The sequence below is a fragment of the Ursus arctos genome, unplaced genomic scaffold (assembly GCF_023065955.2).
Source record: "Ursus arctos isolate Adak ecotype North America unplaced genomic scaffold, UrsArc2.0 scaffold_14, whole genome shotgun sequence".
NCBI classification, from domain to species: Eukaryota; Metazoa; Chordata; class Mammalia; order Carnivora; family Ursidae; genus Ursus; species Ursus arctos.
In genome coordinates this window covers 12,613,168-12,635,032 of record NW_026622808.1, presented here as the reverse complement: position 1 = coordinate 12,635,032, position 21,865 = coordinate 12,613,168, and the positions used below count along the sequence as shown (strand labels likewise).

Below are 21,865 nucleotides of genomic sequence, written 5' to 3'. Positions count from 1 at the left end.
TCTAAGATGACAGCTGCACGTAACAGACGCTGCAGAGGCGTTCGCGGCCCCAGAACGTGCAGGCGGATGCACACGGGAGAGCCACGGCATCAGCACACGCGTGGCTTACACGCCCACAGGGCCTGGCCCAGCTGGACACAGACCCTGGCAGCCGCAGGGCCCTGGACACGGACCCCTTCCCTCCCCCAGCTCACGGGCACCACGCACCTGCCCACCACACCCCCACACGCACGTCAGCGGGCTGGACCCCATGTGGCTCACGCACGCTCATCCCCTGACGGGACGCGCATGTGGACACTGCCCGCCGGGCACCACTCCCTCCGGTGGCTGCGTGTGTTATTAGAAAGCGTGGGGCGGGCCAGGCACTTGGCAGCAGCCACTAGGGTGGGGAGCGGATGGTGGGCGTGGGGCCAGGCCCCGGCGGCCGTGACCCCACGGTGGTGACTGGGCGGCTGGTGGCGGCACAGGGGCCAGATAAGGTTCTTCCGGCTGAGTCAGTGCGGTTCCCAGGGCTGGCACGGGCAGAGGCACGGTGCCAGGGGCTGGCGGGCGAGCACCCTCCCCGTGCCCGCCACGGCCTGCTGGCTCTGCGCCAGCAGCCACAGCGGCTTTGATGAGGCAGGCGCTGTCCCAGGCGGGGTGGGCTGAGTTCCCAGGGGCTTCCCGACACCCTCCCCACCCCCCAGCGGACGGCCCCGGCTGCTGGTGCTCCAGGAAGATGCCCGGCGCCAGGGCTGGCCCCCAGGACACACGGGGCCTGGCCCGCAGCCCACTCTGTCCCAAGCACACCAGACGGATGTCACCGGGTTCAGGATCTAGTATCTGACCTCTAAACCTTTGCCCAGGCCATGCCCTCTGCTCAGAACACCTTCTTCCAGCAAAAAAATTCTCATCCTTCTCCCCTGGCCCTGCAGGCCTAGCCTCTTCCAGTCCTGCCCGGACCACAGGCTCTAGAAGGCTCCTCCCTCATCTCTCAGCTCCCCAGTTCCAAACCCTGCCAAGGCCCTCCTCTGAGCCCACCTTTCGTTTGCCCTGATGTCTGCGCCCCATATCCTTCCCACTTTATGTTCCAGCCACACTGTTCCAAGATGCAGACTCTACCCTTCCCTGGTCACCTGGCAGACTCTTACATGTCCTGCAAAGCCCCAGCCCCAAAGCCTGTTTCTCCTTCCTCTAGCCCAGCCCTGATCCCTCAGGGCTGGGAGTCCCTGCGTCTGGTGTGGTTCGCTGCAGCCTGGGGGCACTCCCAGGCAGGATGAAGAAACCACCTCCCCGCTCCTCCGAGCCCAGAGCCCCAGGAATTCCCAGCTGCACCTCCACCTCACACTGCCCGGGCAACTTTCGGGAGCCCGGAGATGTTCACGGCAGTGTTGTTTACAACAGGGAACAGGGAAACTGGCCAGCGTGTTGCTGTCGGCCCCACGAGGAAACCAGTCGCTAAAGAGAACCGGGGCACAGGGAGTGCTCAGCAGAGCGACGCCGAGAGAGGCGGGGAGTGGCAGCCAGCCTCGCGGCCCCGAACACCACACTCTCCACTTCCCCTCCTATGAGAATGGTACCAAGCGTTACTTCTGGAATCAAAAATGGACCCAAAAATGCATGTATGTGTTATTTCCCATGGCTAAAAAAACCTACGTGAGCCAAAAGGGCTAAAAAAACACCAAACTGGAACCCTAGCGTCTTGCGGAGAACACCTCTGAGGCCCCCAGTCTCACCTCCGCGTGGGCCGTGCCTGCCGTGCGGGAAAAGGACACCCGCGGGCATCGCATGGGCCCCGGGAGGCCTGGGGAGCGGAGGGAGGCCAGGCAGGGTCCACGGTGAGGACACAGGAAGTCAGCGTGCTCCCGCCTAAGCGCCCGTGTGTGTCCAGGCCCCGGGTCCTGACACCCTGACGTGAGGCCCGGGACCCCAGTGCCCCCAACCCCTGCAGCCAGTGGGCCCCCGGGCCTGGGGCTCGCCCCCCACCCATCCGTCCACTCCTCCAGCGCACGCTAGGCCCAGTCCCAGCTCTGACACTGACTCTGTGTCGCTGCGGGCAGTCGCCTCAACCACCCCGCATCCGTGTCCGTCGGTGCGAGGGGAAGAGCCCTCACTGCCCTTCCCTGTGGCATCGGGGGCGTCCAGGGGCACAGGTGAAGGCTCAGTCTGCTTCCTGCACAGTCAGGTGACCACCCTCCGCGACACCTGTCACCTCCACATCTCTGAGCTCACCGACACGTTACGCAGCAGATGGATATCACCTTGAAAACTGGGGGGAAATATGCCGCATTCAACGCAAATGAAAACCACAGCGACACCGCAGCCTCCACGGGGACTGGGGCAGCAAAGCCGTAATCACAGTGCTGGCGAGGCCACGGAGAAGCTGGAGCCCCGTGCGGCCACGGGACGGAAAACAGTACAGCGCTGAGGGAAGCAGTCCACGGGTCCCCAAGAGGCCAATCTCAGCGCTGCTGCCCGACCCGGCGGTTCCACTCCTGGCTACGTGCCCACGACAGCTGAAAACACTTGTCCACACAAAACACGTGCACACACGTTCACAGCGGCCCAAGGCGCAAACAACCCAAGTGTCCATCCACAGGTGAGTGAAGAAACACAGCGCGTCCCCTACACGCGGGAGCATCCCTCGGCCACGAGCAGGAGCGCGGCGCCCACCCGTGCTGCCCCGGGGACGGACCCGAGCCCACGACGCTTGGGGAGGGAACCAGACACAGAAGGCCCCACAGCGTGTGAGTCCACGTGTGTGACACGTCCAGAACAGGCTCCTCCATGGACGGGAAGGGGGCTCAAGGGGGTCGGGGGCTGGGGGGGTAACAGCTAAAAGATACATTTACGAAGGTTTACGTTTGAGGTGACAAAAAGACCCTAAGATAATGTGGCAACGGCTGCATAACTCCGTGAAGACACTAAAAACCACTGAACTGCACACTTTCAGTGGGTGAATGACGTGCTGTGTGAGTCTGAGCTCAATGAAGCTGTTGACAACAATCCCAAAGTTTGAGTTGTTAAGACCCAGGATCCTGACTCTTAAGCAGCCAAAGAGCTGAGGTTAAGACCTGCTGGCAGGGGGGGCGGGGGGCTGCCACTTTCTAGAGCCCAGGCACAGCTGTGCTGGTGACAGGAGGCCACCAGGATGTCACCAGGATGCCACGTCTGATGCCAGGAGGCTAAGATCCTAACCAGTGCCCACGACACGCCTGATCCCCGGCCAGTGGTTCTAGGCGTGTTGGCCTCCATCCGTGCATGTCCCCAGGGTCCCACAGCAGTGAGGCTGCAGCATTTCAAAGCCAGGTTCCGCGGCCGTGAGCCCGCTGCTCCAGGTCCCTCCCCGGCCTGGCCGCCCGAGACCTGTAGCCTACGGCTATCGAGGGTTTGTAGGGGAAGTCGGCCCCAGGCCCTGCCAAGACTGGGGAGGAAGAGGCAGAGACGGTGCCAAGTGGGCGGCCGGCCGGCTGGGCTGCCACGTGCCAGGAAGGCTGTGGGGAAGGCGCCAGAGTCAACACGGCCCGACGTCTGCTGGGCCGTTGGGCCCAGGACACTGCTGACACTGGCCACACAGGTGCTTGGCCAGCTGGGCATGAAGGCAGCGCAGGCAGCTGGACCTGCCACGGATGGGCAGGAAGAAGATTCCAGCACTGCAGGGCAGGCCCCCCACCTGCCCACAACCTTCCTCGGCCCCCATTTTCTCAGAATCCAATCCTATCTCCTGCAGGGCCCAACCTGGCAGCATCTGGCCTTCACACACACGCCAATGTCAGTCCTGCCCCAGGGCCTTTGCCTGGACTACTTCCTCTGCCAGGCGCCCCGTCTGTCCGTCTGCAAGGCTCGACCCTCATGGCATATCCCGAGAGGCCTCTCCCCCCCACCCCAGCTAAAGATGCCAGACCCCATCTCCCTGACCGCCTCAGCACGACCTCCTCCACACCCAGGGCAGCTACGGCTCTAGTAGGTGCTCGATGAGATGCTGACTCTGGGGCTTTGGGGTTCCCTGACCCCTCTGGCTTCCGTCTCCCCACCCCGGGCATCCTAGACAGGGGCACAAGGGCTCCTGTGGCCCTTTGTTCGGACATGCCGAGGGGGCTTTGGGGTCTGGGCTTCTGAACCCGAGTCCCAGCCTGGCCTGCCCACCCAAACTCTGCCTCCCCATAGTGGCCGAGGCCACTGAGCAGGGCTGGGCGCTGGGGGGTCTTGACGAGCTCTGACCTCACAAGGAGTGTGCAGCCCGGCTGGGACCCTATAATGCTGGGGTATCTGTCAGGCTCCAGCCCCCCAGCCTGGGCCTCCCCGTAAATACTCAGTGAACAAGTAAATATAACTTGCCCACAGCGGCCCGTGTGTTATTTTGAACCAGAGCCAGGCGCTGGAGACCCTCCCCTCAGCGCTGTGGCTCGGGTCTCTCATCCGCCAAACGGGACGGGCAGGGACCCTTCCTCCTTCATGAAGGAGAGACATTTGGAGGCCGGGAGCAGGGTGGGGCCATTCCCCCCCCCCCCTCCGCACCCGTGCTCAGCCTGGGGGCCACAGGCCTGGGCGAGGCCTCCAGCAGGAGGGGTGTGTGGGGCGCCGGACACGCCCAGAGAGACGACGTCTGCTGGCTGTCACCCAGCTCTCGGCACTGCCCCACCCAAGCCAGACACCTGGGCAGCTCCCTGCATCCCGCCAGCTCACCTGCTGCCTCCGGGCACCCTCCCGCCCCCCACAGGAGCCCCAGCCCAGCCCCCCCAGCGTGTGTCCACCCCGTTTTCTACTTTATCTGTCTTCAGCCTGACTCAAAGCTCCGGGGGCTGCCAGAGCCACACGCTCCGTTCCCCAAGTGAGTCTCAGAGGGGAGGCCCGTGGTGCCAGGTCCCACATGCCGGCCGGGCCTCGAGTGCCCTCTAGGAGGGGCCCAGAGTCAGCTCTGGGAGACCAGCATCCAGAGGGGACTGCCCCGAGGCCCCACAGCCACCTCCCGGCTCTCACACGCCTGCCTTCCTACAGCCCATGGGGATCTAGAAGGCTCGGGCTACTGGGCTGCTGGGCTGGGGAGGCCAGGTCCCCGCTAGCCACTCCTGGAGGTCGGGGCAGGGCCCAGCTGGCCACGGACTGGAATGTGAGCCCGGCCGGACGCCATCTGGTTTCCATCTGCCCAGCCCAGCTCGGCCCAACTTCAAAGGGTCCCCCGCCCGGCCACTTCCTCTGCCCTGGCCGCCCGCAGGGAAGGCACCAGGACGGCCCTGCTTCCTCCCCGCCCCTCTGCAGTCCACACCAACGTGGCCACCCCCCCCCCCCGCCCCGCTCAACCAACTGCCGTGGCCTCTACGACCAGACTCCACGCCGGCGCCCCCGAGCCCCCAGCTCTGCGCGTGTGTCCTCACCCCTTGCCCACAGCCCCCGCTATGCCGGTCCAGTCGCATGGCCTCTGCCTGGGCACTTCCCTCAGCTCACAGTCCCGTTCCCGGCTGTCTCTCTATGGATCCTTCTGGCGCAGACACCACGCAGCCCCGAGCTTCTCCCTCCTGGCTCGGGTCCCCCCCTGGCTGGTGCAGGCCGGCTGTCGGACCCGGCAGCAGCGCGCCCCTACCCCACGGCCCCTGCGGCGACGCACGGCACACCTGCTTGAACTGCTCCTCGTAGGTCCAGTCCCCATGGTCAGGCGGCTGCAGCTGAAGTGCCACATGGGCAGCCCCTCCAGTGTGGGCCAGGCTGGCCCCCTGGCGCTCCTGGCCACCGAGGGCCCGGGGCCCGCTGTCGCCGCGGAAGGCCTGGGATGGCGGGGCCCTGCGGGGGATGGGGGGTGCAGGGCCCAGGCCGGAAGAGCCCGGGGGCCCCAGCCCCTCCTCATCCTCGTAGTCCCCCTCCTCCTCCTCTTCCTCCTCCTCCTCTTCCTCGTCGTCCTCCTCCTCGTCCTCCAGGTCTTCCTCCAGCTCCTCCTCCTCCTCCTCCTCCCATTTTGGCTTCCTGGGGCAGGCAGAGGGCACAGGTCAGGGGAGATGGCGCCAGCTCGCTCCAGCCCTGGGGCAGGGCCTGCTCCTCGCCAGGGCCTCGACTTCCTCCTCTCAGCGCAGGGAGAGTGGCCCCCACCTGCTGCAGGTGCCGTGAGGGGCGTGGGCCATACGCTACCCAGTTTTGTTTCCCATCAGCCCAGAGCCCCTGCACACCTGCCAACCCCCTCACGCCCTCTGCTGCGCTTGGCGGGCCTTGAAAATGCCTAGCCAGTGCCTGCCTCAGGGCCTTTGCTCTGGCTGTTCCTTCTGCCAGGCATGCTGTTCCCAGCCCCAGACACTTCCCCCTGCCATACCCCTCCTTTATGTCCTTGTCACAGCCCACAATCACCCTGCTTGTCTGCTTCCTGGACATCTTCCCAGAAGGATCCCCCTGGGGTCTTGCCCGCACTCAGCTGGAGGCCTGCAGGTGGAACACGTCCACGAGCCGGCCAACACGCGCTCCGCACAGTTCCCCCGGGGCCCCTGAGTCTGCTGGGGCCTCACCAGGCACTGGCTGCTGACCACACGGGGCTGGTCCGTTTAAATCAAGATGGAATAAAGCTACAAACCCAGACCCCCCACCACCTGTGAGCGGTGGCTTCTAGGCCGCATGATACGCGACCGCCCTCTCCAGAGTTCTAAAGGACTGAGCTGATCTCAGTGGTCAGCAGGAGGACAGGGTCTTGTCCTAGAGCTGCCCGGTATGCATCAAACGCTCCATCGATGCTTGTGCCCTGCGTAGCCCACGGACCCCCAACTCACAGGTCACCGTCGGAGCCCACGTCCTCGAAGTGCCCGTCGCCTTCCGCGTGTCCCGGTGCCTCCCTGCCTCGGCCAGGTGGGGCAGGCGAGCCTGGTGCCCCTTCCTGGGCCGTGTCCTCCTCCTCCAAGCTGGGGGGCCCATCCTCAGAGCCGCTGGGGCTGGCCGCGTGTCCGAGGCCCGCAGCCGCAGCCCGCATGGCGGCCAGCGCGGCCATCTGGGCCCGCTGCATCCGGGCCTTCTCCGGCTCTCTGTCCTCATCCGGGGCGGCCCTGGCACGGGCAGGGGGGCCCGCAGGGAGTTCAGACGGCGGGGGCGGCGGGGGGCGGCGGGGGCTGCCGGGCCTCCAGCTCCTGGCGTGCCCGCTGCTGCCGCTGCAGAAGGGTCTCCATCACAGCCTGCAGCTTCATGGCCCTGCGGGCCGGGCCGCCCCGGGCACCAGAGGTGGGCGGCAGGGGCGGCCCCTGCGGGGAGGGGGCCTGGCCGCACTGCAGTGTGGGGGCCTCAGGGGAGCCGGGACAGTGCAGGGTGGCGGGGCGTGGGGGCGGGGGCCGCCGCGTTCAGGCTGAGGGCATGCCAGCGCTGCCTCCTTCTCAGGCCAGGCACCGGGTAGCCACGGCTGGTGTGCGGCTCATTCACGGGTTTGCACAAACCTGGGGACAGCGAGAGAGACCATCAGACCACTCCTGGGCTCCTCGGCCCCATCCTCCCCACTGAGGTCAGAACACAGAGGCCGCTGGGAAAATCCCTCCCATCCATTCCCATCGGGGTGCAAACCGGGAGGTCTCCCTGGAGGTGGGAGACGGTGCTCTCCCCATCCGCCCCCCTCTGTCTGCCCTCCAGCAGGCTGGGAAGCGGGGTCAGCCTGCACTGAACTCCCAGGGTCTCGAGGTGACCCCCACCCTCAGGGCCACAAAGAAACATGCAGTTACTGAGCACACCTCCTGGGGAAGACCTTGGATTATTGCTTCATAAACAGAGCAGGGGGACTGGGCATTCCTGACCTCTGATTGGCTATAGCCAGGTACCAGACACCAGAGTCCAGATGGGTTCTGGGTTCCGGTTCCGAGTTCTAGGCGCTGCTCACACCCCTGCTGCAGATGGGTCCAGGCAACCCCCCCCCACACTAACCAAAACGATGGCTGACCCAGACTAAGCGCTTCTTGTATACAGGGTCTGAGCTAACCTTTCTCCCTCGTGCTCCCACCTCATCCCTAAGCCTTAACGTCTCTGGGCCTCAGTTTCCCCATCTGCAAGATGGTGTCCTGACAGCGCCTACCTTTCTAGGCTCAAGCAGGCACACAGCAGGCACCCAGTCCACATTGGGGAAGGAGGCACTGGGTGGTCCCCACATTAGGCATAAGAAAAACTGAGGCCCGCACATGCACTGCTAGAGGGGGACACACAGCAGGTTCCAGGCCAGGCTGGGATGGGAACCAGGGTCTAGGTGACATCACAGCCTCCCTCGCCACCCCACGTGATCTCTGGGGGGGACTTCTCCTGCCCCTTGGGACCCCAAGTGGGGCCAACATCCCACGATGCAAGGAGCTATGCCCCAGCCTGGGGTCTCCTCAGACCACCACCAACCCTCACTGCCAGCATCTCAGGGAGTGACATCTGGAACCTGGCGTTGCTCGGCCCCACCAGGACAGAAGGACGCTGGTCCCACCCCAGCCCCCCACCCCAGCACCAGCCACACCCCCACCCGCCCAGGCCGCCAGTAAAACCAACCAGGCAGAACCCAACAGGCCCAGTGGTGACACCCCAGATAGTACCTCATAGGGATGGGGGACGGGGGACTGGAGATGGGGGGCAGGAGGCTACCCCTAACACAGCAAATGGACCCCTAAGCCACTCCTGGGGCAGACAGGGACACGAGCGGCCAGAGGGCAGAGGCTCCAGGCAGCTAGCTAGCTGATGCTCACTCACCGGGCTGGCCACCCTCCCAACTCCTCTGGTGACCCCCTCAGTGGAAACTGACCCCACTCAGGGGAATCTTGCAGTATGGACCCCCCACACCTCCCCAGTCAGGGGAGGGGCCCTGCAGAGCTACAAGGAGCTCAGTGGCCCTCTGCCTTCTCCCCAGACCCCCTAGAGCTTTCATCTGGACTGGTGAAAGGCACTGGGGGGGGGGGGGGGCGGATGGGTGGTCCCTGTGGGAAATGGGTATCCAGCAGGGGCAGGGGTCTCAGGGCACAAAGACCCTCGCAGAGGCCACAGGGCTGGAGAGTGACCAAATCAGTCTGTCCTTAGAGGCGGCAAAGTAGCACCCAGCCCCCCACTCTCCATCCCCTCCCAGGACTGGTGGTCACCCCCCCAAGAGCCCTGAGAAGTGCTGAGGGGACATTTCACGCCCAGTGTCTAGTCTGGTCCACTGCCCCTCCCCCACATTTGACAACTTCAAGACAAGCCCCCCCTCCCCACGGAAACGCTCCAGGCAACGCCCCCCCTCCTCTTTGGGGGGCAGAAGGAAGAGGCCAGAGGAAGCCACTCCCCCCCAGCCTCCCACCCCCAGGCCTGCTGGGTTTAATGACCCTTCCGGGTCGCCCAGTGGGGGAGGGGAGCAGGGCAGGCCTCCACGTTGGGGCTGGTGGAGGGGGCAGGTGGGAACCCCAGAGCTCCCCTGGGCCGTGCTGGGGCCCCCATGGCCGCCATTAACCCTAAGCTGGCTACGCCCACCCCCTCCAGACCCCTCCCCCAAGAGCCCTTTGTCCTCGGCCCCTACCCCCACTTTATGACAACCCCAAGGGAGAGGCATTCCCAGGCCGGGACCAGGCAGGGGTGGGGGGTGCTGGGTGGTCGTTGGGACCTGCCTAGGGGGCCAGAGGGATCCAGGGCCACACCCTCCCCCCAATGCCTCCCGGAGAGAGAGGTCACCCGCTCGGGCCGGGGCCTTGCAAAACACGGTTATTTAAAGAGTTGTGCAAGGCTGGGGCCCGCGGGTGGCGAAAGGGGCCCCTCACTCCACGAAGGGAAGAGGGGGTGGGGTGGGGCAGAAAGCTGGGGAGGGGGCTAGGAGAGTCGGGAGGGGGGCAGCCCGGAGGAAGTGAGAAAAGAAAAACCGAAGAAAGAGAAGAAATAAGACGACAAAAACCCCAGTCCGGATTTCAAAGGCTTCTTGGAAAGCGACCGATTTGCATGGGTTGGGGGGGGCAACCCCTCCGGCCCGGGCGACTAAAAACGGAAGATTATTGACAAATCCGCCGCCTGGGGTCGGACGCCGAACGTTGGAGTTGACAAACGCGCGCTCCCCGCGCTTCCTGCGTCCGCTTTTGTGTCTGGGGGGCACTGACCGGGGGAGGGGGGCTTTTCCCGGGGATCCCCGCCAGCGCACTGGCGGCCCCGCCGAACCCACGCCCGGGCGCGGGGACGGTGCGGTCCCCCTCCAGGGGCCCTTTTCGGCTCCGGAGCCGGCACTTTATAAGTAAGCAGTCGGAGCTGGAGAGGGTCGCCAGGGGACTGCGCTCCCCACCCGGCGCTCCCGCTCCCCTCGGGACTCCGGAATAAAGCACCCGATTCCGGGGAGAAAAAATGAGATAAGAACCCAGAGTGCAGCCCCCCGCGCGCGCATAGAGACCATTTCCTTCCGCTGGGGGGTGGGGGGCAGCCTCACTCGCGACCCCCGATCGCCGACGCGCAATGTGGTAGGGGGTGAGGTCTCCGAGGGGGGTCGCAGAGAAAACCACCCCGACTCCGACCTGCTGGAGTCGCCTTCTCGGTCCTGAACCCCCACCACGTCCCTGCCCAACTTTGGAGACCCCCTCGTTGGCTTCCCGGGCGCACTGCGCCCACCCGGGACCGGAACCCGCGACTTAAAAGGCCAGCCTCCCCCCCGCCTCACCGCGCAGGGCCCGCTCCGGGGGCGCATGCCCTGCGCCTGGCGTCCGGCCCTGCCCCGGCCGCGCCTGGCCTCCGGCCCGGGCCGCGAGCTGCGCGCTGCTGGCTCCCGGCCGCCGCCGGGTTTGTGCCGCGCGCCGACTCACCGAGCCGCCAGCCGAGTCCGCGTCTACACCCCCATCCGACCCGATTGGTAAGAGTCTCCCCGCGCGCGGCCTCCCCCGCCCCTCCCCTCCCCCCGCCGGCGCGCTCACCGCCCCGCAGACAAATCACCGGGTGACAAATCGCTCTCAGATGCAAATACCTCGCCGGTGATTCAGCGCTGCGGCCCGGGACGCGGGGAGGGGTCTCGTGAGGCCCCCTCCCCCTTCCCGGACGCCCCCTAGTCCCCCGCACTCGGTCCGAAGACGCACCACCAGCCCAGGGGTGTTGGGGAGGGGGAGAGAGTGGCCAGAAATTTTCAGGTCACGGCCCCTTTAAATGATAATAAATAATAAAAAGGGAAGGGGAACAGCGCCGCGGGAGGCCCCGCCCCGTGCCTAGGGACGGTGGGCAAAGTGCGCGCCGAGGCCCCGAGCGCACAGGGCGCGGAGGGCGCGGGCGGGACTGGAGTGTCGGAGGGGGAGGGGAGGGGGGTTGGACCTCCGCCTGGGAGTGCTGCAGGGACCCAAGCCGGGTTGGGGACCCCTTCACCATCTTACCCGGCACCTAGAATGGGCCTGCCCTACCGAGCTCGGAGTTTCACCCCTGTCCCATAGACTAGCGACCTGGCTGTAGTGACTTCGCGCCCCCCCCCCCAGCAGAGCCTCCGTGGCCACATCTGTAAAATGGGGATTAAATACCGGGTAATGATTTGAGCAAAAAAAACGAGAAATGAGAGCAGGCTGGGGTCTCAGGAAGGGGACCAGGGCCCTGGGAAGGGGGCGCTGCAGGGTGGGGAGGTGTCTTGGACAGGGAATGGCTGCGGGGGGGGGGGGGGGGGCACTGCTCCCGCCCAAGCGTGTGGTGGTGGCGGAGTGCGTGCTGGTCCTTTGGAAGACTCCCTAGTGAAATCGAGACGACCCCTACCCCCCCAGGACTGTCACCCTCTAGGAGGATAGACAAGATTATCTCCTTGGTAATAATAATAATTTTCATATTCTGAGCCTGCTGTTGCCGTGTGCCCTTGCATGGTGTTCATATCTTTCTGTCTTAACGCCCCCATTTCAAAGAGGGAAACTGAGGCACAGAGTAGGGTGACAGGAAAGTGGGTATGGGGGTATGGGCTCTGCGGGTCTGAGGCTCAGAGGCAATCCTCAGGGGCTAATTGCAGGGGCCCAGGCTCCAGCCCAGATAAGAGCCAAATGGGAACATGGGGGGGGGGCAGTTGACATGGGGGGGACACTTCTCAAGGGTCCCACCAGGTGGAGCTTGGGTCCCTGGTCCTCAGTGTTGGTTTCCTGCGCAGCCCCCTCCCTGTGCCCTAAGGCACACATCACTGACACCTTTTCAGGACATCAAGCCTCCCCGCAAATTGCAGGTTTCCTGCTCTGGGGGTGGGGGGGGAGGTTCCCAAGCCAAGGGGATGGGTGCGGGGAAGCTACCCCCACCCCAGGGCTGGAGTCCTGCCCGCCAGCCCCAGGGCCTCCTCTAGCCTAATGGTAGCAGGTGGCAGAGGCCTCCACCTTTAGGCTATTAAACACCCAGCCCCAGCTGCCTGCCTCCCCCCCCTCCAGTGGGAGGGGCAGAGACATCTGTCCAAGGAGGGAAAAGTTTGGAGAGACCCAGGTGAGTTGGGTCCCCCATAAGGATCCAGGCCCCAGGACCCACTTCTCCAAAGTGCAGGAAAGCCTCTTGCCCACCAAAGAGTCAAACAGATCTGAATGCGCCCCTGCCCCACCCCAGGTTAGATGCGTGGGAGGGCCTCTCTATGCCTCAGTTTCCCCCCCTGTAAAATGAGTCCATGTTAATTCATTCCTTGTAGGGTTGTTTTGAGGATTGTTTCCTTCTGTTTAAAAGAAGGGGGGCACAGCGGGGGTACTCCGAAGGGCAGGTGGGGTGCTGCCCCTTCCCCATTTCCCAGAGGAAAGCTGTTGTCCATACTCCCCCAGAGGTGCCCAGTCCCCGATGGTGAGGGGCTGCAGGATTCCCAGCTGCCTCCAGTGAGGGGTATCCTATTTTTAGCCCCAGGGAGGGAGCTGGGAATTGATACACAGACTTGCTGGCTCCACTGGGAGTGGGCAGTAGGCCCAGGTTCCAGCTCAGTCCTGGCTATGTGATTTCCAGTTTGCACAGACCCCTCTCTGGTCTCTGTTTCTCAAGCTGGGAAATGGGTACAGAGACACAGGTCCTATAACGTTTCTTGGCCAGACCATGTTGCAGGGCTCCTGTGGGTTTTGGACACCCCTCCAGAAAAAACAGCTTGCTCTCTACTCAGGGTGGGGGTGGGGGTGGGGGCACCCTCTGAAAAATTCCCCCAAATCCCATACAGTCCACCTTCCCATGTTACTCCTCCTGAAACACATTCCCACATTGGGGCCTTTGCACTGGTGGTCCCCCTGGCTGGAGTCCCCTTTCCTGGTCACCCGATGGCTTGTGCTTTTTCCTGATGTAAACCAGAGCCTCAGCTCCTCAGGGTGTCCCTCCCTGACCTGTCAGGGTCAGGTGTGCCCCCCCATCATGTCACCCAGTGTTATCTTCATCCAGGCGCTTCTGTTTTGAAACGTCTTCATCCATTTAATCTACTCGACCTTGCTTAGAGCCGGATCTCCAACCTGAGGCTGTGCGTGGCACATAGTAGGGGCTCAATAAATGTTGGTTGGTTGGTTTAATGGAAGAATTCATGTGCTCCCTCCCTCACCCCTCAGGATTTTTGGTGTTGTCTGCACAGAGGTGGAGAGCAGATGGACCAATTCACCATCGTGATTTCCAGAAACAAAGCAAAGCAAGCCTGGAAGGGGGTGCTGGGTCCTCTGTCACCTGTCACCGACCCCTCGCCTCCAGCTTGACTTGTCCCTGTGAGCCCTGGTCCACGAAAATGCAATTTTAGCAACTTTCAAAATAAGAAGAAAGAAGCAAATATACTAGTAAGGGATATGTCATAATACATTCAGCCTAAGTTACATTAGGTTTAAAATTTTTTTTTTTAAGATTTGTATTTATTTGAGAGAGTGAGAGAGAGCATGGGGGGGAGGGGCAGAGGGAGCAACTCCCCTCTGAGCAGGGAGCCCGATGCGGGACTAGATCCCAGGATCCTGAGATCATGACCTGAGCCGAAGGCAGACGCGTGACCGACGGAGCCACCCAGACGTCCCTATACTAGTTTTTTAATCAACATACTTGTAAAATATCACATTTAGTACTTTTTTACGGACAAGATCCACGAGACAAAAGTGCCTAGGACCCGGGAAATTCATAATGCGGCTCTGCTTGACCCATTTTGTAGCGGGAAAACGTTTGGCCAGGGGCCCGGGTTGGGGTACAGGTGAGCGACCCTCCCCCCAGGCGCCGGGGACTCCTTGGTGGGGTAGAGCCAGGAACCTCCATGGGGTGCGCGCACCGCCTGCCGGGCACCTGCGGGACTGCAATTGGGGGCGGGGCGGGGCCGGCACCGGTGCGCCTGGGCTCCCACAGGAGGTCGCCAGGTGGCGCCGTATCACCTGAAAACAAGATTCCTGGGTCAGACGGGGAAACTGAGGCCCGCAGAGTTCATTTTCTCTTCTGAGGCTCCTTTTGAATGCTCTACGGTAGAATTGCTAGATAAATACGGGATTCTCACTTAAATTTTAAGTGTGTCCCAAATATTGCACAGGACCTCCTTATATTAAAAAGGTTTTCAGGGGCTCTTGGGTGGCTCCGTGGGTGAAGTGTCTGCCTTTGGCACAGGTCATGATCCCCGCGTCCTGGGATCGAGTCCCGCATGGGGCTCCTTGCTCAGTGGGGAGTCTGCTTCTCCCGCTGCCTCAGCCTCTCCCCCTGCTTGTGCTCTCTCTCTCTCTCTCAAATAAGTAAATAAAATCTTTAAAAGTTTTTCATTGCTTATCTGAAATTTAAATTAGCCCCTTCCCCTATCCACCCAGACTTCCCCAGGGTGTATCCCTATCTAGTGGCCCTGGGGCGCATCCCACTCCCTCTCAGATTGTGCTGACATATGCCTGGTCCTGGCAGCCCCAAAAATAAGAACAGTCATAGTAATGAAATAATATACTGGAAAAATCTCCACCTACATTGGACCATGTCCCTCCTTGCTTAGAAGCCCCCATGGCTCCCATCACCATCAGGAAAGACCCAACTCATCCCTGCACCTGGCAATCTTCCCATTTCACCCTCCTCTGGCCCCACAGGCCTTCTGGCTGTTCCGTAAACCCACTAGACATTTCCTGCCTCGGGGCCTTTGCACTGCCCATGCTCTCCATCCCTTTTGCTCTTCCGCTATCTCCAAGCTGCATTCACATTTCAGAGACTCCCCTGCTCCAGGAAGCCTTCCTGGACTCACCCCCACCAAGGTCAGGCTCCCAGTGACTCACGTAGGGCACACAGGTCTCTTTCCTAACCCTCTTCACTGCGGTCACTTTGCATCTCTCCATGTAGTTTGCCCCTTCTGTCCACGACCAGACAGGGACTCTAGCAGTTGCTCCTTGTCCCTGCTGTAGCCCAGCCCCCAGTGCAGAGCTTGGCACACGGGAGGGGCTCTGAAAACAAGGTCCAGCTGAATGGGACACAAACAACTCCTCTTCCTGGACCTCCCTTTCAACTCTTACTGTGTGTGTTTTTCTGAGCCGTGTAAATCCTGATACGAACTTCACCAGGTTTCCTCCAACAGCGACATTTTGCAAAATTATACTACGACATCACAACCAGAATATCGACATTGATGCAATCCACCCACCTTATTTGGATTTCCCCATTTTATGGGCCAGAGGGTTCCGTCATGAGAGTCTCTCATGTGTGCCCACCCTCCTGCCTCACCACCCCTACACCTTTACCCTGGCAGCCACTCCTCTCTTCTCTGTTCTCATAGTGTCCTCATCACGAGGGTGCTGTTAGATGGACTCACACATCACGTAACCTTTGGGGGGGGGTTGCCTCTTTTTGTTCCACGTGATTCTGGGAGGTCCGTCACAGGGGCCATGTGTCTTCACAGGGTGTCCACGCCTGTTCACTGCTGAGTAGTGTCCGTGGTGCAGACGGATCCGTTTGCCCAACCGCTTACGAGCTGTAGGACACGAGAGCTGTTTCCAGCGTCGGCTGCCACGGGGAAAGCTGCTGGGAGCCTATGTGAACAGGTTTCGTGTAACAGGACTTTTCATTTCCCTGAGACAAAGACCTCAGGGCCCCCTCTTTACCTTCTTTTTTAAAAATTCATTTTCTGTAAAAATAAAATAAAATGAAATAAAGAAAAAAATTCATTTTTTTCCCCTGCAAAAATGGTGCCACTCCCTCTCCACACATCTTCTCTTTTAGCCCCCACAACACACTTGGTCATTTATCCCACCAATGTTTACTCAGCCCTACTGTGTGCGGGGCCCTGGGACACAGTGGGGACCGAGTGGGACAGGCATCCAGCAGGTACAACAGGAGGATGTCGGTGTTGTGATGGGGGCAGCAGGGGGCCCATGGATGAGAGGGTCCCAGGAGTGCTTCCCAGAGGAGTGAGCTCAGCTGGGACCTGATGGGCGAGTGAGGACAGCTGGCGCAACAGAGGGACCTGCGTGTGCAAAGGCCTGGGGGGCAAACGGATGCAGCGGCTCAAGCAGCTGCAGAGAGCCCAGAAGTGGGGCGGGGGCAGGGCTTGCGGGCAAAGGGGGAGAATTTCAGCCTCTTGTCCTGCCCAGTCTGGAGGCCAGTGTGGGAAGCAAGAACAAGCAAGATTCAGGGGCCCCCGGCTGGCTCAGTCAGCAGACTGCGTGATCCTTGATCTCAGGGTCATGAGTTTGAGCCCCACGTTGGCCATGGAGCCTACCTAAAAAAAAAAAAAAAAAAAAAAAAAAAGGAACCAGTAAGCTTCAGGCTGATGTCAAAATGGCCCTATGTGTTGGCTTCTTGGTCTCACAGTAACGTCTCTGCCAAGGTGGATTGTCTGGAAGCCTGTGATGTCCCCAGATAATCTGGGAGGACCGGGCCCTCCCAGAGACGGGCGGTTGCCCTGCGGGGAGAGTAAGCCTCGGTCTGCAGGGCTATTGGAGGAAGGCTGAGCTAATTCCCCCGCACACAGCCACACCCAAGCGGCCTCTGGGTGGGACTCTGACAGCTCCCAGGATTCCGTGTGGAAAAGGCGATGTGGTGGGACTTCTGAGCCCAGGCCTCCAAGTCCTTGAAGTGTGGCCTCTAGAAGCTCTGCCAAGGGATGATCCGACTGCCCCAGACCGCCACGCTGGAAGAAGCCCAGGCCGCCACATGGAGGGTGCTCAGCCACCGGGCTCGAGAGCAGAGCCGGCTTGGGCCTCCCTGGTCCGGCTGAGCCCCGTCCCCCCCCAGAATCGTGAGTGCTCATCTGCCGCCGCTCTGCCACCGTCCGCTCCTGGGGGGGGGCCGTTGTGGAGATGCCAGTCCTGCTCTTCTCACGGCTGCTGTGTGCACTCTCCTCCGGGGAGGGCCTGTTTACTAGGTGACACCCACCACTCCGCCAGCCAGGACTCTGGGCTCTCCCCAAGTGGCAGCACTAAGACCTCACTTCTGCCACTTACAAATGCATACAGTGTTCACATTTTAATATTTCTGAAAAATGGGATGAAGCGTACGATGTTACAGTTGCAAGGCGGTGTGTGAAAAATGTCTGTTGATGCTCTGGGGGAAAGTTCCAGAGAGTGCCAGTATCCAAGTGTCTTCAATTTCAGGAAATACAGAAATAACTCATTACAGTATCAATAGCACACATCACAGCAAATTTGCACGGAACCATCAGGAGTACAAGACGTTTTCACTATGATTTTTTTTTAAGATTTTATTTATTTATTTATTTGACAAAGAGAGAGACAGCCAGTGAGAGGGGGAACACAAGCAGGGGGGTGGGAGGGGATTCACTATGATTATGTTGCACAGAAGTAAAGACATTTATTTTTTTATTTTTTTTTAAGATTTTATTTATTTATTTAACAGAGATAGAGACAGCCAGCGAGAGAGGGAACACAAGCAGGGGGAGTGGGAGAGGAAGAAGCAGGCTCACAGCAGAGGAGCCCGATGTGGGGCTCGAACCCAGAACGCTGGGATCACGCACTGAGCCGAAGGCAGATGCTTAACCGCTGTGCCACCCAGGTGCCCCAGAAATAAAGACATTTATTATAACCATGTAGTAGCAGCTGCTGTTCAAGCACCTGTCCCAGAGGGGCCCAGCTCTATCCTCCCAGAGCCGGCCCAGAGAGGGGCAGTGTATTCCCTCAGGACGCACAGCCTGCGTGCTCCCTCGGGACACACGCACCGCTGCCTGACGTTTGGGTCTTGGCGGTGGCCGGGTGGGCGGCCAGGCGGTGCAACTCCGTGTGGGGGGCGGTGCGGTAAGAGGGACCAGACCCCCGGTGCCGCGGGGGCCGCGGGGGAGCGCAGGGGCAGACGGCGCGGAAGGCCTGACGGAAGTGGGAACCCAGGAATGCGTAGAGCAGCGGATTCAGCGCGGAGTTGCTGTAGGACATGCAGTGTGCCCAGATCTTGAGCGCGTAAGCCGCGTAGCTGCGCGGGTGCCAGGCGCCCGCCGGGCCCACCGCCTGCAGCACCAGGAACAGCTGGATGGGCCCCCAGCAGGCCGCGAAGAGCAGCACCACAGCGGCCACCAGCCGCGAGACCTTGGCCCGCACAGCGCCCGCTCGCTCTGCCAGCAGCTGCCCCTGGGTGGGGGGGGAGCGGGGGTGGGGAGGTGGTAGGAGGAAAGGCTATAGGCTGGCTGGGGCAACCCGTCAGAGATCCCCTCTATTTTATTTATTTAGTTAGTTTTGTTTTATTTTATCTTTGAGCTCTACACCCAACGCGGGGGCTTGAACGCAGGACCCCGAGATCAAGAGCTAGCCAGGCACCCCCAGAGCTCCCCTTCTTGACCCCTGCACCTTCTCCCACTTTGCCACCCTCTCAGAGTTCTCTAGATGTGCCCCCCACACACAGTGTGCGTGCACCTACCCACCCAGCCGCACACCTGCAGGGAGCTGTCGGTGGCCGCGGGGCGCACGGCCGTGCGGCCCAGGTGGCGCAGCATGGCCCCGTAGCAGGCACAGGTGGCGGCCAGAGGCAGCAGGTAGAGCGCCAGCAGGTTGTAGAGCGCGAAGGCGCGCTCGAGGGCGCGGCTAGGGAAGACCTCACTGCAGTAGGTGCGGGGCCCCGGCGAGAGGCGGTGCAGAGCGAGCACCGGCGCCGACACCGCCGCGGAGCCTGGACCGAGCACAGGGCAGCTTGAAGACCTTGCCCGAGGGAAGAGTTACGCCAGGAGGCCAGGACCCTGGGTCCCTCCAGGTGCCTCCTCGGGCAGCGTCACCCAGCGCCTCCCAGGAGTGGGGCCCTCAGGGTGCGCGCCTTCGGTGGCTCTTCTCAGGGAGAGCTTTGAGCCCACTTCCCAGATGCACGCACGACCGAGGCCTGGGCAGGGGCAGTTGGGGGTGGGGTGGGGGCGCCCAGAGCACAAAGACTTGTCCTCCCATCCCGTGAGGCCCTCACGCTGCACTCACCCACCCAGATGCCCAGGCTGACCGCCAGAGCCAGGCGGGGCGTGCGGCGGTGCAGGGCGCGCAGTGGGAACACGGTCACGTACCAGCGGTCCACGCTCATGGCGGTCAGGGTGGCGCACGTGGCCTGAACCGAGACCTGCGAGGGCCGAGAGCTGGGCGTTTCGCCCCGTGTCCGGTCTGGGGCCTGTCTGCCTGCGCCCATACTGCGGCTCCCCCCAGATGTCCAAACACTCAGGCACAAACGGGACGTGTCCTGGGAAGGTCTCCAGGGGCCATGGGTTGAAGGGGCAGGAGAGAGCGACACCAGAGAGGACACCAGACAGGATAGTGGAGGTTTGAGGGGGCCATTTGGGGTCCTCTGAGACCCGAGACTGAGAGGGAGAGGCAGAACCATCCTAGGATTGCGGGACCGGCTGGGCAAGAAAACCCAGGTCCCGGATCACCCTCCCTATGCCCACCTCCATAACCCGCATCCCTATCTGTAACTCTCCAACTGCGGGGGCCCTCCCCGCCACCACCCGCACCCTTCCAGGCTCCGCCTCTTCCTCGGCCCCGCCCCACCTGGGGTCCAGCCCGCCCACACCCAGACTCCGCCCCTTGGCCCCCCAGTTCCTCCCCCCCGCCCGCTCACCTGCTGCATATAGTTGACGAACTTGCACATGAAGTCGCCCAGCACCCAGGCGGGCAGCGGGTACAGCAAGGCCGTGAAGGGCACGCAGCACAACAGGAAGGTCACGTCGGTGGCCGCCAAGTTGGCTGCAAGTGGGGAACGCGCGCGGGGGGGGGGGGTGCCTCAACCACCCAATGCCCCTGGCTCAGCCCTCTGGTCTTTTCCTTTCTCCGAGTGACCAGCAGGACCGCTCATGGGAAGCCGCCTCCCCCCACGTCCTTGGGCAGAGAATTTGGGGCACCTCGCAGTCTCCCACTTTTACACCTCAAACATCCCCTCAGCGGGGGCTCCATTAGCCATTCAAGCGTCAGTCCGCGCTGCTCAACCCCTGTCCGGGCTGGAAGAGAGAGAGCAGCCCCGTGCCCCACCGAGCTCAGTCTCCCCGACTGCAAACTGGAGACAGTGGTGATCGCCCACCTGTCACCGTCGGATAAGGAAAACTGAGCGCTCACCTGTGCCAGGCAGGCCAGCCCATCACCCAAATGTGTGCACCGAGCCATGGTGGCAAAGGTCGCACACCGGTGTCCCGCAGCCCCTCCCCGTATTTTTGTTCATGGGACACGGTGTTGTAAGAACCGCGCTTTAATCAGACGCCTTCCTCAAGCGGCAGGGCCGAGCTCCCTGTGGGCCATTTTCCAACCTCCCTTTGAACTACCCCGCATGGAACCCTCTCGCACTCAGGGCTCTGGAGCTCTAGCCCAAGGTCCCAGGGAAAGGAGGGAAAGGACCTGCATGGGGGCGCCGCGCCGCCAGGGGGCGCCCCGGCCCTGGCCCGTCCCGGGGGCCCCCGGAGTGGCAGGCAGGCACCGTGCAGCGCCCCGGCGCTCACCTATGTAAAAGTTGGTCACCGTCCGCATCTGCTTGTGGCGGCAGATGACGAAGATGACAAGAGAGTTCCCTGCCAGGCCGAGCAGCATCAACGCGGCGAAGAACAGCGGCACGAGCCAGGCGTCCACAGGCCGCCGCTCGGGGGCCTGGCCGGCCGAGGCGTTGGCCAGCGACCCCCAGGACGCGTTGGGCGCCGACGTGGCCACGGCGCTCATGGCTTCGCCGCCCTCTTCCTCCTGGCCGCCCGCGGGACTGCGCCCCCTGATCGCCGCGGGGACCCTCCTCCTGGCCGCCCGCTGGGGACAGGCCGGCGGAGCCCGGGAAGGGTCTTGGCTGCAGGCCACCGGCTCTGGAGGGCGACTCCGCCGGGCTGGGCAGTTTCTCTGCGCCCGACGCAGCCCCTGCGAGTTTATACCCTGCTGCCCGCCTTGTCCCCGCCTTCCCACCTCCCCTGCAGCGGCTCGTCACTCCCTCTCCTTCCTGAGCGCCCCCACCCACGTGCATAGCAAACATCTCCCCCTTTCCTTCCTCTCCTCGCACCGTCCGGCTAGCGCACAGGAGGGGACAGGCTGGAGGAGGGGTTTGGGGGGCCAGGGGAGAGGGGTAAGCTTCGTGGAGGCGTGGGTCCTGGAAGGACGATCCTAACCGGATCAGAGGTTAGAGACTCAGAGGACCGGCAAGCAGCCCGGACCAAAACACAGACGCAAGAGTAGGCACCTTGTTAGTGGAGATGACTTTGACCTTCCAAGGGGCTGGGGCACCAGATGGGTGGGCTCTGGCTGGTGGCTGCAAGGAGGGGCACTGGAGAGCCATGGACGGCTCAGAGCGGGGGCAGGGCTGCCCAGGAGCTAGGGGTTAGAAGACGCCTGCTCTTAAAAAACTCGACCTCGCTAGGACTCCATTGCTGTAAATGGGAGCGTCTGCCCCCCACCTAACAGCAGCCGTTAGCAGATACACACAGTGGAGACATGGGCACCTGTGCCCCTGATGGTAGGGACCAGGTGGAGGGCAGTCTGCAAGGACACTGTTGACCCCCAAAACTCACACCAGAGATGTACCCCAGATACTACGCACGCGGCATGCTGCAGGGTGCCAGGATGTTCCGGCCATCACGGAGAACCACGCAGAGAGGAGAAGATGCCACTGTTCAGGAAAACGCGACTGAGAGGTGGGGGAGGGG

At 62.4% G+C, this 21,865-nt stretch overlaps 2 protein-coding genes and 1 long non-coding RNA gene across 3 annotated transcripts in view; 1 reads left to right on the top strand and 2 right to left on the bottom strand.

Annotated features, from left to right (window-relative positions):
- The window catches only part of ARID3A (AT-rich interaction domain 3A), a 32,553-nt gene extending 21,882 nt beyond the window's left edge, over positions 1-10,671 (bottom strand). Inside the window, 4 exon segments of the mRNA XM_057311403.1 lie at positions 5,592-5,937; positions 6,726-7,036; positions 7,038-7,376; positions 10,565-10,671. Coding sequence (XP_057167386.1) covers positions 5,592-5,937; positions 6,726-7,036; positions 7,038-7,133 — 753 coding nt within the window. The 5' untranslated portion in view covers positions 7,134-7,376; positions 10,565-10,671.
- On the top strand, positions 10,594-15,929 carry LOC113242711 (uncharacterized). Its single transcript, XR_003311996.4, has 3 exons — positions 10,594-10,753; positions 13,407-13,625; positions 15,683-15,929. It is a non-coding gene; the product is annotated as an uncharacterized LOC113242711 (long non-coding RNA).
- A 1,711-nt stretch (positions 15,930-17,640) lies between these two features.
- Positions 17,641-21,097, bottom strand: KISS1R (KISS1 receptor). Its single transcript, XM_026480855.4, has 5 exons — positions 20,687-21,097; positions 19,819-19,943; positions 19,188-19,323; positions 18,662-18,894; positions 17,641-18,359 (listed from the first exon to the last, which is right to left on the bottom strand). Exons 1-5 carry the CDS (start codon positions 20,898-20,900, stop codon positions 17,916-17,918), a joined length of 1,152 nt encoding a protein of 383 aa, XP_026336640.1. The 5' UTR covers positions 20,901-21,097; the 3' UTR covers positions 17,641-17,915.
- Between the last annotated feature and the right edge of the window lie 768 nt (positions 21,098-21,865).

Excerpts from the sequence above, each read along its gene's own strand:
- KISS1R (XM_026480855.4), bottom strand. The coding sequence starts at position 20,900 with ATGAGCGCCGTGGCCACGTCGGCGCCCAACGCGTCCTGGGGGTCGCTG. Across the intron at positions 18,895-19,187 it reads CAGCCTGGGCATCTGGGTGG|GCTCCGCGGCGGTGTCGGCG; the intron begins GTGAGTGCAGCG and ends TGCTCGGTCCAG. Across the intron at positions 18,360-18,661 it reads CCACCGACAGCTCCCTGCAG|GGGCAGCTGCTGGCAGAGCG; the intron begins GTGTGCGGCTGG and ends CCCCCCACCCAG.